Source organism: Oncorhynchus gorbuscha, linkage group LG08, assembly GCF_021184085.1.
Source record: "Oncorhynchus gorbuscha isolate QuinsamMale2020 ecotype Even-year linkage group LG08, OgorEven_v1.0, whole genome shotgun sequence".
Lineage (NCBI taxonomy): Eukaryota > Metazoa > Chordata > Actinopteri > Salmoniformes > Salmonidae > Oncorhynchus > Oncorhynchus gorbuscha.
The window spans coordinates 57,310,184-57,325,115 of NC_060180.1; the positions used below are offsets into that span (position 1 = coordinate 57,310,184).

Genomic DNA, 14,932 nt, shown 5'->3' on the forward strand with positions numbered 1-14,932 from the left:
TTGATAAAGCATGTATACGGGACTGTACTTTGTAGCATGAAAGAATATAAGAAAAACAGGAATTTGTCAAACCATGACAATTTATTGGTGACAGTGTCTCCTGTCTACATTGTACATATATTATGTCACTATAAAGACAAAGTCTCACATCGATATTGACCATATTTTGGCTAGCAGAGGAGCTGCCTGTGAAGACAACTACAAGCTGGCAAAAAAGTGCAACTTGAGAAAAGGAGGCAACTGGAAAAGTCTTCAACCGAAGCTAAGTGGAACCTTCAGGACAAAGGTGTAAACTGGGTTTAAGTTGCAGAGATGCAGGAACGACAGTTCCCAACTCAAAAACTCCCCACTCGGCCGACATAATTTATACTGATGCAATTAATGGTCATCAACAGTGCGAGTAAACCTAAAGTGGCAGCATGTCATTAGAAGAATCGCATTTAAGTCACGGTACTTAGTTGTCCTGCATCTCCCCAATGTAAATCCAGCTGTAATATGAGTCAGTCTCAGCTTCAGGACAAAGGTGTAGCAGCAGCCATGTCTATTTCTCCTGGTTCCCTTCGTCTCCTGCTGGCCAGTTGACAGCGATGTGGTAGGATTTAAGCTCATCTTCAGAGACGAAGTCTGGAGCACGACTCATCAGGTCATGGCCCCTGAATGATTTGGGGAAGGCAATCACGTCCCTGATGCTGGGGGCTCCGACGATAATAGACAGAAATCGGTCCAAACCTAGAGGAAAATTGAACAAGGGATATTAGTCAGGGAAATAAAATAGTACTCACAAATTAGGTATTGCATTTTAATGCAGGGGGACAAGGGGACTGGTCTACTTAGTTCTACTAAGTCTACTACTAAGCATCTGTAGAACAAATGGTGAAATATCAAAGCATGAGAAACACAAATCTGAGTGTGTCTGGTGTCAAGTTAGGATGATTATTATGGCTGACTTACCCAATGCAATCCCACCATGAGGGGGAGCCCCAGAGTCCAGTGCCTCTAACAGGTGAGAAAGGAGAGATGGATCCTCCTGAAAAAAAGAACAAAGTCAGGGAGTTTCCCAACTCTAGAGAGAGATTCACTAAGTCTGTCCTTTTCTATTCACCGCTAAGCTGGAAGGCTAATGACAGTAGTCTACATCTACAGTAGTAAATACTGTCTTATTACCAGTGATAATAAATATTTCAGACTGAACTTGCAACAAGCTAGGAGAACATGCAGCTCAGAAACTTGCAGCTAGAGGCAGCAACAAAATGAGCGCTGTGATTACCAATCCTAATCAGTTGTTTATTTCGGTACTAAATCTAATCAAATTTGAATGGTCACACGCGCTGAATACTACAGGTGTAGACTTTACCGCAAAATACTTAATTACGAGCCCATTCCCAACAATGCAGAGTTAAAAAGTAAGAAAGATATTTGCAAAATAAAAAGGGACAGTAACAATAGAATAACGTGGCTTTATACAAGGAGTATGAGTACTGATCAAGGTGCAGTGGTACAAGGTAGTTGATAATTGAGATTATACAGTATGTACATGTAGGTACGGGTAAAAAGTGACTAGACAATGAGGATATATAATAAACTGAGTAGCAGCTGCGTACGTGAAGTGTGAAAGTGTGTCTGTGTGAGTGTGTAAGTCTGGTGTCAATATGCATGTATGTGTTTGAGCATATGTAGTGTGTGTGTGTGTGTGTGTGTGTGTGTGTGTGTGTGTGTGTGTGTGTGTGTGTGTGTGTGTGTGTGTGTGTGTGTGTGTGTGTGTGTGTGTGTGTGTGTGTGTGTGTGTGTGTGTGTGTGTGTGTGTGTGTGTGTGTGTGTGTGTGTGTGTGTGTGTTGGAGTGTCAGTGTAGTATGTGTGAGTAGTCTAGTAAGTGTGCATCGAGCCAGTGCAAGAAAATCAGTACAAAAAAATGTAGATAAAATTAGTATAATAAAGGGGTTGCCTTCAAAAAGTATTCACAACCCTCGACTTATTCCACATTTTGTTGTGTTACAAAGTCGTATTAAAATGGATTTAATTGTCATTTCTGGTCAACGATCTACACAAAATACTCTAATGTTGCACAATCCAGGTGTGGCAAACTTTTAGAGACTTATCCAGAAAGATTCACAACTGTAATTGCTGCAAAAAGTGATTTTAACATTTTTTAAATAATGAAAAATAACACACTAATATATCTTGATTAGATAATACAAAAAAAACCTCCCCAGTTCTTAACGATTAGAAGCATATCTACCACTATGCTTGAAAATAAGGAGAGTGGTACTCAGTAATGTGTTGTATGGGATTTGGCCCAAACATAACACTTTCTATTCAGGACAAAAAGTACATTGCTTTGCCACATTTCTTTGTAGTATTACTTTAGTGCCTAGTTGCAAACAGGATGCATGTTTTGGAATATTTTTTATTCTATACAGGCTTCCTTATTTTCACTCTGTCAATTAGATAAGTAATTTTGAGTCATCCTCAGTTTTTAAACTCTAACCATTTTAAAATCACCATTGGCCTCATGGTGAAATCCTTGAGCGGTTTCCTTCCTCTCGGGCAACTGAGTTAGAAAGGACGCCTGTATCTTTGTAGTGACTGGGTGAATTAATACACCATCAAAAGTGTAAATAATAACTTCACCATGCTCAATTTTCACCCATCTACCAATAGGTGTCCTTCTTGCAAAGCATTGGAAAACCTCCCTGGTCTTTGTGGTTGAATCTGTGTTTGAAATTCACTGCTCGACTGAGGGACGTTACAGATAATTCTATGTGTGGTTTACAGAGATGAGGTAGTCATTCAAAAAAGATGCTAAACACTATTATTGCACACAGAGTGAGTCCATGCAACTTATTATGTGACTTGGTAAGCACATCTTTACTCCTGAACTTATTTAGGCTTGCCATAACAATGGGGTTGAATACTTTGACATTATGGAGTATTTTTTGTAGGCCAGTGACAACATATCTCAATTTAATACATTTTAAATTCAGGCTGTAACAAGACAAAATGTGGTCCAGGGGTGTGAACACTTTCTGAAGGCACTAAATAGTCCAGGTAGCCATTTGATGAATTGTTCAGCAGTCTTACAGCTTGCGGTTAGAAGCTATTCAGGAGTTTTTTGGTCCCAGACTTGGCACTCCGGTGCTGCTTGCCATGCAGTAGCAAAGAGAGAACAGTCTATGACTTTGGTGGCTAGAGTCTGACAATTTTGGGGCCTTCCTCTAACCGCCTGGTATAAAGGTCCTGGATGGCAGGGAGTTCAGCCCCAAGTGATGTACTGGGCCATATGCAGTAGCCTCTGTAGCGCCTTGCAGTCAGATGCCGAGCAGTTGCCATACCAAGCGGTGATGCAGCCAGTCAAGATACTCTGCCCATGTCAAATCTTTTCAGCCTCCTGAGGGGGAAGAGGTGTTGTCGTGCCCTCTTCACGACTGTGTTGGTGTGTTCGGACCACGATAGGTCCTTAGTGATGTGGACACCAAGGAACTTAAAGCTCTCAACCCTCTCCACTACAGCTCTGTCGATATGAATGGGGGCGTGTTCGGCCCTCCGTCTCCTGTAGTCCATGATAAGCTCATTTGTCTTGCCCATGTCGAGGGAGAGGTTGTTGTCCTTGCACCACCCTGCAAGATCTCTGACCTCCTCCCTATAGGCTGTGTCCTTGTCATTGGTGATCAGGTCATGCGTGGCCACGCAGTCATGGATGAACAGGGAGTACAGGAGGCTATGTTGTTGCCTACCCTTACCACCTGGAGGCGGCTCGTCAGGATGTCCAAGATCCAGTTGCAGAGGGACGTGTTCAGGCTCAGGCTCCTTAGCTTAGTGATGAGCTTGGAGGGCACTATGGTGTTGAATGCTGAGCTGTAGTAAATTAGCTTTCTCACGTAGGTGTTCCATTTATCCAGGTGGGAAAGGGCAGTGTGGAGTGCAGTAGAGATTGTATCATCTCCGGCTCTGTTGGGGCGGTATGCAAAACTGTATACAGACTGGATCAGGTTGAAAATGTCAGTGACATGATGGTAGAAATGAGGTAAAACAGATTTTTTTCAATTTTCCTACATTAAAATCACCGGCCACTAGGAGCGCCTCCTCTGGATGAGCATTTTCTTGTTTGCTTATAGCTTTATACAGCTCGTTGAGTGAGGTCTTAGCGCCAGCACCGGTTTGGGATGCTAAATAGACCGCTACGAAAAATACAGATGAAAACTCTTGGTAAATAGTATGGTCTACAGCTTATCATGAGGTATTCTAACTCAGGCAAGTAGAACCTTGAGACTTTCTTAATAATAGAGATTGTGTACCAACTGTTCTTAACAAAGAGACACACACCACCCCCTGTGATCTTACCGGACGTTCTGTCCTGCCGATGCAACTATATGTACACTATATATACAAAAGTATGTAGACACCCATTAAAATGAGCAGGTTCTGCTATTTTTAGCCACACCCATTCGCTGACAGGTGTATAAAATCGAGCACACAGCCATGCAATATGTATAGACAAACATTGGCAGTACAAAGGCCTTACTGAAGAGCTCAGTGACTTTCAACGTGGCACTGTCAGAGGATGCCATCTTTCCAACAAGTCAGTCAAATTTCAGCTTTGCTGGAGCTTACCCGGTCAACTGTAAGTGATGTTATTTTGAAGTGGAAACGTCTAGGAGCAACAACGGTTTAGCCGTGAAGTGGTAGGCCACATAAGTCCACAGAACGGGACTGCCAAGTGCTGAAGTGCGTAAAAATCGTCTGTCTTCGGTTGCAACACTCACTACTGAATTCCAAATTGCCTCTGGAAGCAATGTCTGCACAATAACTGTTCGTCAGGGGAGCTTCATGAAATGGGATTACATGGCTGAGCAGCCACACACAAGCCTAAGATCACCATGCGTAATGCCAAGCGTCAGCTGGAGTGGTGGGAAGCTCGCCGACCACTAGACTCTGGAGCAGTGGAAAGGCGTTCTCTGGAGTGATGACTCACGCTTCACCATCTGGCAGTCCGACGGACGGATCTGGGTTTGGCGGATGCCAGGAGAACGCTACCTGCCCGAATGCATAGTTCGAACTGTAAATTTTGGTGGAGGAGGAATAATGGTCTGGGACTGTTTTTCATGGTTTGGGCTAGCCCCTTAGTTTCAATGAAGGATAATCTCAACACTACAGCATACAATGACATTCTAGATGATTCTCTGCTTCCAACATTGTGGAAACAGTTTGGGGAAAGTCCTTTCCTGTTTCAGCAGCACAATGCTCCCATGCACAAAGCGGGGTCCATACAGGTTTGTCAAGATCGGTGTGGAATAACTTGACTGTCCTGCACAGAGCCCTGACCTCAACACCATCGAACACCTTTGCGATGAATTGGAACGACTGCGAACCAAGCCTAATCGTCCAACATCAGTGCCCGACCTCACGAATGCTTGTGGCTGAATGGAAGCAAGCAAATGTTCCAACATCTAGTGGAAAGCCATCCCAGAGGCGGCGGCCTCTATAGCGCCATCTCCTCCTCCTATGAGTGACGGGGATTTGGACCTGGTCCAGAAAAAACTATATGTCTTCGCCTCCGACTCATTGAAGTAGAAGTCCTCGTTATGTAACATTATGTACAAAAAAAGTTATGATCAGCTGCAAAATAAATTATGGTTGGCCAAGAGCCCGCAAAATGTCCGCTTTCCAATGCAGCGCCTTTTGACATACGGTATACTAATGATAACTGTGCTTGCATATCCTCCTCAACCTGATATAAATGGGACATGGGAAATCAGCATTCTGGTATTCTAACTTATCCAGTCCAAGTTCATTACCTTGAGGATCGTCTCCAGCACATGCTGTTGATCAGAGGCCTTGTGAATACGAATGGATCCTCCTCCAATCTCACACCCATTCAGGACCAGGTCATAATGCTGGCCACGTACCTGCCATATTGACACAGGAGACATAGATGAATGATATGGTCTCAGTGCATAGGAAGTGACAGTACAGGATACTCTGTCAAGTTTGTTTAAATTGATAGACTGACTTATGGTGAGTAGTTTATACTAATAAATACATTTTTATTATTGGTTATACTTGAATACATAGTTTTGAATTTCCAAACTTCTTGTTTGGACCACATCCTGGTTGGAAATAGCAGTGACAGCTGTCAGACAACACTTTCTTTAACAGTTTTATATTTGTACCAAACAGCAAGGAAGGGCACAGAAACAAGTTGTTGAGAGGGTTCTTCTCTATAAATATGTGACCAAGGAGACAACCCTCCTCCTACTGTATATGACCCTAACCTTGTGAGGCAGTGAATACAGGAGATGAGCATCCTCAGGGAGAGGTGCAGTGAAAGGATGGTGGGCTGACTCAAGCTGATCAGGGTCCTCTTCTTTTGGCAGGAACAGTGGGAAGTCTACCACCCACAGAAAGTGAAACGCTGAGGGGTCTCGAACAGCCACGCCGGAGCCCTCTAGGAGTTCAGCACATTGAAGCCTCAATTTGCCCAACAAAGGGCGCTGTGGGAGGAAATAATGGAAATCAGGAGAGTGAAAACTGCATTCACCGTGAAAAACAAAAGTAAAAGGTTGTTCTGTGTTATTGAATGTCAAAAACATTGTTTATTCTCAGAACGCACTGGCATTCAACTGTTTGGTTACAAAAGCCTCTTAAAAGCCTCACATGTTGTTGTGACAGCCTGAATTCAAAATAGATTAAATATGTTTGTTTTTTCTCTACCATCTACACACAATATCCCATAAAATTTTGAAATATCTAATTTAGATATGTATTCAAACACGACTCAATACATGTTAAAATTACCTTTAGCAGCGAATAAAGATGTGAGTCTTTCTGGGTAAATCTATAAGAGCTTTGCACACCTGGATTGCACAATATTTGCACTTTATTTTTAAAGTTCTTAATGCTCTGTCAAATTGGTTGTTGATCATTGCTAAACAGACATTTTCAAGGCTTGCCAAAGATTTTCAAGACGATTTAAGTCAAAACTGTAACTAGGCCACTCAGGAACATTCAATGTCATCTTGGTAAGTAACTCCAGTGTATATTTGGCCTTGTGTTTTAGGCTATTGTCCTGCTGAAAGGTGAATTTGACTCCCAGTGTTTGATAGAAAGCAGACAGAACAAGGTTTCCCTCTAGGATTTTGACTGTGCTCTATTCCATTTGTTTTAATCCTAAAAAAACATACCCATAACATGATGCAGCCAACACCATGCTTGAAAATATGAAGAGTGGGTTCTCAGTGATGTGTTGGATTCACCACAAACATAACACTTTCTATTGATGACAAAGTTAATTTCTAAGAAAAAAATTGCAGTTTCACTTTAGTGCCTTATTGCAAAACAGGATGCATGTTTTGGAATATTTGTATTATTTAAAGGCTTCTTTCATTTATGTTAGTATTGTGGAGTAAATACAATGTGGGGATCCATCCTCAGTTCTCTCTTATCACAGCCATTTAACTCTGGAAATGTTTTAAAGTCACTATTGGCCTCATGGTGAAATCCCTGAGCGTTTTCCTTCCTCTCCTGCAATTGAGTTAGGAAGGACGCCTGTATCTTTCTAGCTACTGGGTGTATTGATAAACCATTCAAAGTGTTATTAATAACTTCACCATGCTCAAAAGGATATTCAATGTCTGCTTTTTAACATTTTAACCCATCTACCAATAGGTGCCCTTCTTGCGTGGCATTGGAAAACACCCTTGGTCTTTGTGGTTGAATCTGTGTTTGAAATGAATTGCTTGACTGAGGAACCTTGCACATAACTGCATGTGTGGGGTACAGAGATGAGGTAGTCATTCAGAAATGATGTTAAACACTATTATTGCACACAGAGTGAGTCCATGCAACTTATTAAGCACACGTTTACTCATTAACTGTTTTAGGCTTGCCATAATAAAGGTGTACTTATGGACTCAAATTTCAGCTTTTCATTAACTAAGGAGTAAACATTCCTAAAAACATAATTCCACTGACATTATGGGGTATTGTGTGTAGGCCAGTGACACATTTCAATTGAATCCATTTTAAATTCAGGCTGTAACACAACAAAATGTGAAGAAAGTCAACTGGTGTGAATACTTTCTGAAATACTTTTTATTTATCATCTGTACCAGGCCCAACGACGAATGAGAAAAATATGAGAAAAGTATAAACATTTAGCTTTTAATTTAAAAAAGGAAACAAATCAAACTTTGCAGTGTGTTATGTGTTTGAACTATACTGTGCAACTGGTTCATATCAAAGTGATCAACCTCAAAGCACTGACAACCATCACTTATTTCGACCAACAAGGCTAACTTTGAAACTGATCCATGATGGTTATCTTTAATGGAGGTGAGGCATGCAAAGGATCTACATCCCAAATGGCACCCTATTCCACACATAGTGCACTACTTTTCACCAGAGCCATATGGGCCCCGGTTAAAACTAGTCCACTATATAGGCAGGGTGCCGTTTGGGACTAAATCAGATTGTAACTCACCACACATTCCTGCATCCCAGCAGAGATGAGCAGCAGGTCCCCAGGTCTGGCCTGGGCCATCTGGAGCAGCTGCTGTTTAGCTGAGGCAGGCATGAGTCTGTTGAGGGGAGACTTCAATGCACCATCTGCCTTCACCAAAACTACACTCACTTCCTTGGAAAAAAAATACAAAAATATCACAAAAAATGCTAGGCTTAATTGGCATTCCTCTGATGCAGCTAGCCTCCGGGCATGGCCCCAACAGACTTGAATGCCTAGCAGTCATTGGGTTTTCATATCTCTTTAACTATGAATTGCTAAACCCAATAAATCATTAGCCGTAATGGAGTCTCAAATGAGTTGTGTTTACCAATCATGTCACTTCGTTATAAAAGGGAGTCCTACAAGATTTTCAGGATTGCACAACCCTAGGATTGGTGAGGTCTACCCTTGCCTCAGGGCAATTATGCCATGTGCTTCGTTCAACATTTTCTTCACAGTCATCTTGGCTTATTGATCATATTCCAGATTAATATTTCATGAAGACAGTTTGTTCTCTTTTACTGAATGTCCTGTAAAAGGGGGGGGGGGTTAAAGCGCGAGGTTACATACCTGGCCGAACTGGGTCCTGGCAGTTTGCTTCAGGGATTCGTGATCTTTGCCCTTCAAATGTTTCTGGAATGAAATATTGAACACAGATGTCCTATAAAATGTCGACACCCCCTTAAACTTGTTTCACATTTTCTTGAAATTCTTATTTAAATACAATTATCTACCACCATACACATATTATATATATTAAAAATACCAAACTGAAATATCATAATTGGATATGTCTCCACCTCCTACATAGTCTACATAGGGTTGCACAATTTAGGGAATATTCAGAGGTGGAAACTTTCTGTGGGAATTAACGGAAATATATGCAAATTAATACGATTAATACCATTTAAATGTAGATGTTTTTTGCATTGTTTATATTTACCATATCATGCGAAGAGAGAAGCATAAACCTTTTACCTCATCATAAGCAGACAAATGATTAAATCCTTCCAATAGAAATAAAAAACAATTTAGTTACAGATTGAACTTTAATTAAATGAGTTGACTCTTCACATGGGATGATTTCACTGAACAACAAAAGAAAGGGAATATTGAATGATCCCCAATGATCCATCACATTTCCCACAAACATTTTCAACATACATCTGTCAAATTATAGTCTAGAAACTAAAGCTTTGCTTGTCTCCATCTCAGGCTTTCCACATCCTCCCTGGACCTCCTCAATGTCCACCTCTTGGACATCAGACTCTGAGGCCTCATCTTCACTGTCACGTTCCAACCTTGTTGATGGCTCGTGGTCAGGCTTAAAATCCTCAAATATGCCAGGATGGCCACCAATTTTCAACCCTTGTGTTGGTCAGCCTGTTGCGTTCTTTGGTGAGTATGTTCCCAAACAAGGACCAGTTGCGGTCTGAGGAGGCTGATGTTGGTGGGATTTGGAGGATGATGGAGACAACAGGGGAAAGAACCTCTGATCCACAAAGTGCCTTCCACCCAGGTAGCTGATGAGATATGTTGGCACGACTGCCATATTGCATCTCCATCCCAAAGATCTTGCTTGAAAGTGTACTTTGACAGACTGCCTTGCCCTCATCCAGGCCAAGGTGGCGAGACACGGTAGTGATGACACCATAGGCCTCGTTAATTTCTGCAACAGACAGGATGCTCTTGCCAGTGTACTTGGGGTCCAACATGTACGCTGCGGTGTGTATGGGCTTTAGGCAGAAGTCTTCACGCTTTATGTATTTCAGAACTGCAGTTTCCTCTGCTTGGAGCAACAGTGAAGTGGGCAGGGCAGTATGGATTTCTTCTCTTATTTCTGCAAGCAAAGTCTGAAAATCAGACGGGATGGTATTGTCTCACTCAATCCGTGCAATGGTTACTGCTATAGGTTTCAGGAGTTTCCGGCTGCTTACCACTCTCTCCCAAAATATATCATCCAGGAGGATCCTCTTCACGGGGCTGTCCATATCAGCAGACTGTGATATGGCCATTTCTTGGAGAGACTCCTTCCTCTCCAGGAGACTGTCAAACATGATGACAACACCACCCCAATGGGTGTTGCTGAGCAGCTTCAATGTGGTGCTCTTATTCTTTTCACTGCTTGGTGAGGTAGATTGCTGCTATAAATTGATGACCCTTCACATACCTAACCATTTCTGGGTAGGGTCCTACCCTAACCAGGTTAGGACTCCTCCACTTTAGACCAAGCAGCCTTCATGTTTGCAACATTGTCTGTCACCAGTGCAAATACCTTCTGTGGTCCAAGGTCATTGATGACTGCCTTCAGCTCATCTGCAATGTAGAGACCGGTGTGTCTGTTGTCCCTTGTGTCTGTGATCTTGTAGAATACTGGTTGAGGGGTGGAGATGTAGTTTATTTTTCTTTGCCAGAAAAACATTTGACCACCCATCAGAGATGATTGCAATACAGTCTGCTTTCTCTATGATTTGCTTGATCTTCACTTGAACTCTGTTGAACTCTGCATCCAGCAAATTAGTAGATAAAGCATGTCTGGTTGGAGGGGTGTATGCTGGGCGAAGAACATTCAGAACTCTCTTCCAATATACATTGCCTGTGAGCATCAGAGGTGAACCAGTTGCATACACAGCTCGAGCAAGACATTCATCAGCATTTATCTGACTACGTTCCTCCATTGAGAAAAAAACCTGTCTGAGTCCAGGAGGACCATGAATTGTTGCTATCGATAAGGTGTCTGATTCATCATTTTCACCTCGAATAGAAGTACAGGGACTTTTGTCAGAGGTTACTTGTGAGCGCTGAGGGAACTTTATGCACTTGGCCAGATGATTCTGCATATTTGTTGCATTAAATACACTTTGATGTAGGCTACTTACTATTTACTAGTTAACAAAAAATAATGTATGTCTTATAAAATATATTCACCCAAACCAGTATTATAATCAAAACTTACCAGAAAGCATGTAGTCCTTGGCTCAGATAGTGTAGTAGTGTGTGTTCATTAGATTCTTATTAGTGTGCAAGATCTTGAGAATCAGCTGTACATGTGATGGAAGAATGCACTGTGCATGCAGAGGGTTGCAATTCCATTGAAATGGGGATAGTTTAACCAAAATATGCCACAAGACCTAGAATTGCCTTATGTGTATCCCACAAAAAAAAGGCTGTTATAAGATAACTCTTTTCATGAATTTAAGCAAAATTCCCCAAATTCCAGGGATTAACTTCCCATAGAAAATTTCCAGGGAGAAAAATGAAATTTTCCGGAAAGTTTCCGACCCTTTGCAACCCTAAGTCTACCAGAATCCTTTATTATTCTTTTAAACTGTACTTACTGCTCCATCCGGGATACAGATTGCCTGGATACATCCTCCTGGTTGGTTGAGGGCGTCTTTAAGGAACTCTATTTCTGTGTTGTGGAATGTTTTACTGATGTCCATGAGCTATACAAGTAGGAAACACATTTCAACCTAAAACACTGGAGCAGGATATTCGTACTTCACTATCAGATTGTAACATTTAAAAATACCTCCCAAAATGTAAAATAATATCTGAGTATTTTGAGCAAACCTTCATGGCGAATCGTGTGTCTGGCTTGTCCACTCCATAGTCCTTCATTGCTTTTTCATACGTTATGCAGGGGAATGGTGTGGAGACAGGATCTTTCTCCACAGGCCAGGAGTACTGGACCAAGCCCTCAATCAGACCTCGGATTCCAGCTTGATCCACAAAGGACATCTCAATGTCCACCTATGGATGATAGATAAGAGGCAATGTAGAGGAATGAGGGCAGAAGTAGACTTCGATTATCTGTGTGTTTGTGTGTCTGAATCAAACTAGGAACCACATTAAAGCTGTTCGACACTCATCTGCCAAAGTCATTCTGTCTGCCCTAAGAAATAGTTGATCATGTCTCTTCTCAGAGCTAATCATCGCATTACCTGGGTAAATTCTGGTTGTCTGTCTGGTTTGGAACCCTCATCTCTGTAGCACCGGGCAAGTTGAAAGTACCTGCAAGATAAATTTACATCAGAGAGCTACAATTAGATGCTCAAAACCAAAGTTGTTGATCTATGAAACAATGGACACAGGGCATCAAGTGTAACAATGTAATTGGTGATTCGGTACAACGGGTGCATTTTGTTTACCTGTCAATGCCAGCCACCATGAGAAGCTGTTTAAACTGCTGAGGACTCTGAGGCAGGGAGTAAAATCGACCAGGTTCTCTTGAGGGCACCACAAACTCCTTTGCACCCTGGAAAATACAAAAACATTAAGGGAGGACTGACTCCTTTGTAAATAATTTTATAGAAGAGCTCCTACTCTATAACACACATAATTGATCCAAAATAGTGTTTGGAGAAAGTAAAATGAGAGAACCTACCCCTGGAGTCCTCTTAAATAAGGTGGGAGTTTCAACATCCACAAACCCTGGAATCAGGGAAACAAAAAATATTTTGAAAACAAATACACTACAGTGCAGTAGGATAAGAACTGGAGAGGCAATTCAAGGACTCGTACCATGCACATTGCACAGGTACTCTCTCATCTTCATCACTAGCTGGGACCTCAGCCTCAGGTTATACTGCATTTGTGACGAACGAAGGTCCAGATAGCGATACTGCATCCGAAGGGATTCAGATTTCTGTAAACAAAGACTAAAGCTCATCAATACTGAAATAATAATGCTAACAATAAATGTGTTTGTTTTTTGTGTGTGATGATATTATGCGTAAATAATGTGTTTAATCATGTACTCACTTTCACAAAATCTTTGATTTCAAACGGAAGCTTACGGCAGATATTTAGAATCTCCACACTCTCTGCAAGAACCTCGATCTCTCCGGTGGGCATCTCCTACAATTTACAAAATGGCGACACAATCAGGATGGAGTCATTCACAATAACACTGGTGGTAAATGTTACTGCCACTTGTCATGTCATCACAGGCTCACCTTGTTCTCTTGTCCATCTGGTCGAAGCCTGACCGTGCCTTTCACCCTGATCACTGATTCAGGTGGTAAGTCACACAAGGCTGTTTTCAGATTAATTTTGTCCTAGACCAAGACACAAATGACAAATAAATATATAGTCAATATATAGTAATGTTAAAATATATGACATATACATCGGAATTTGATTATCATAAATATAAACTGCAGGAGTGTTTTTGGAATAATTCATAAAACTGTTAAACAGTCTTACCTCATCTTGAGGGATAAGAATTTGTGCCAAGCCACTGAAATCTCTCATGATAACAAATAAATCCTGTCTGATTGGAGCAAAACAATGTGTACACTGTTAGAGTCAGCTAAATGCAATTATTTCCACGTGATGATATAGGCCACTTTAAATATGAATAGAAGCAGTATGTGAGAAGAATAAAGTGTTTGAAACAGTGAAACATGTCAAACCTCAGGTATTGAACCCAGCCACACAGAGTGACTTCCTCTCCTACATCAGCAGGCCGTAGCTCCCCACAAGTGTGACTCCGAAAGGACAAGCTGCTAGAACCTGGAGAGACATACAGTTAAGTGTTATGCTTGCTCTATATTAAGCATAGACTTAATTATTTGTTGAGTAGTGTTCTTCCATCCTGGTCCTGGAAACCCACGTTGTACTCTTTTGTTCCAGCCCACGAGTAACAAACCCAACTCCGCTAGTCATGAGCTTCATGAGTTATTGACCGCATGACATTAATGCTGGGCTGGGGGAAAATCCATGATCTGGATTCCAGAACATCAGTGGTCAACAACCCCAGTCCGGGACAATGATGTTAGATAGTTATTGAGATTTTGAGTCAGGAGTTAGTGTCAGACTAAAACAAACCCTGCACACACCCTGGGTCTCCAAGATCAGAATTAATGGACAGACATGAAGTAAATAATATAGGCTACCTGTTGTGCACGTTGAGTGTTTGTTGACATTGAGAGAAAACTTGAAATGCATAATGCTGGGTTTGATCAGATGTGCAATCGGAATTGTTGTCCTTCGCCATAGTGAATATGCCCTGGTCTCCTGTCTACAGATGAGAAGCATCCTCTGCGCCAATGCTCTGCTTTTATTGGCCATTTCAGATAGCTTGCTAGCTAACAGTACTGTAGCTAACTAAACAGCTATTATCAAATATTGTAAAGATATGTATTGTACGCTGGCTGCTTGTTGCATATGACTGCTAGCTAGATAGATACATAAAACTCATACGATTTACGCCCGATCAAAGCGACTGGCAAACTTGATGTAAAAAATGTAGCTGCATCATGTCGATTTTGCCCAAACAACGGCGCTAGGTAGCTAAAACTCCCTGGTTCCTTCAATGCGATTGTGGCACAAGCGTCCTCTAATTCCTTCCTTGTCTCGTCCACGTTCAGGCGGAAGTAGAAAGTACAAGTCTGAATAAATATGGGTGTGCTTGGTATCGACAGTTAGTT

General features: G+C 41.6%; 1 protein-coding gene across 1 annotated transcript; it reads right to left on the reverse strand.

Moving 5' to 3' along the window:
* Positions 1 to 303: 303 nt before the first annotated feature.
* dars2 (aspartyl-tRNA synthetase 2, mitochondrial) lies at positions 304 to 14,930 on the reverse strand. The gene is made up of 17 exons (XM_046359972.1): positions 14,399 to 14,930; positions 13,916 to 14,015; positions 13,707 to 13,773; positions 13,457 to 13,558; positions 13,263 to 13,358; positions 13,023 to 13,146; positions 12,886 to 12,932; positions 12,650 to 12,756; positions 12,443 to 12,512; positions 12,072 to 12,251; positions 11,837 to 11,944; positions 9,069 to 9,131; positions 8,478 to 8,630; positions 6,271 to 6,489; positions 5,794 to 5,904; positions 952 to 1,027; positions 304 to 729 (listed from the first exon to the last, which is right to left on the reverse strand). The coding sequence occupies exons 1-17, from the start codon at positions 14,571 to 14,573 to the stop codon at positions 542 to 544; spliced, it is 1,986 nt and encodes a 661-aa protein (XP_046215928.1). The 5' UTR covers positions 14,574 to 14,930; the 3' UTR covers positions 304 to 541.
* Between the last annotated feature and the right edge of the window lie 2 nt (positions 14,931 to 14,932).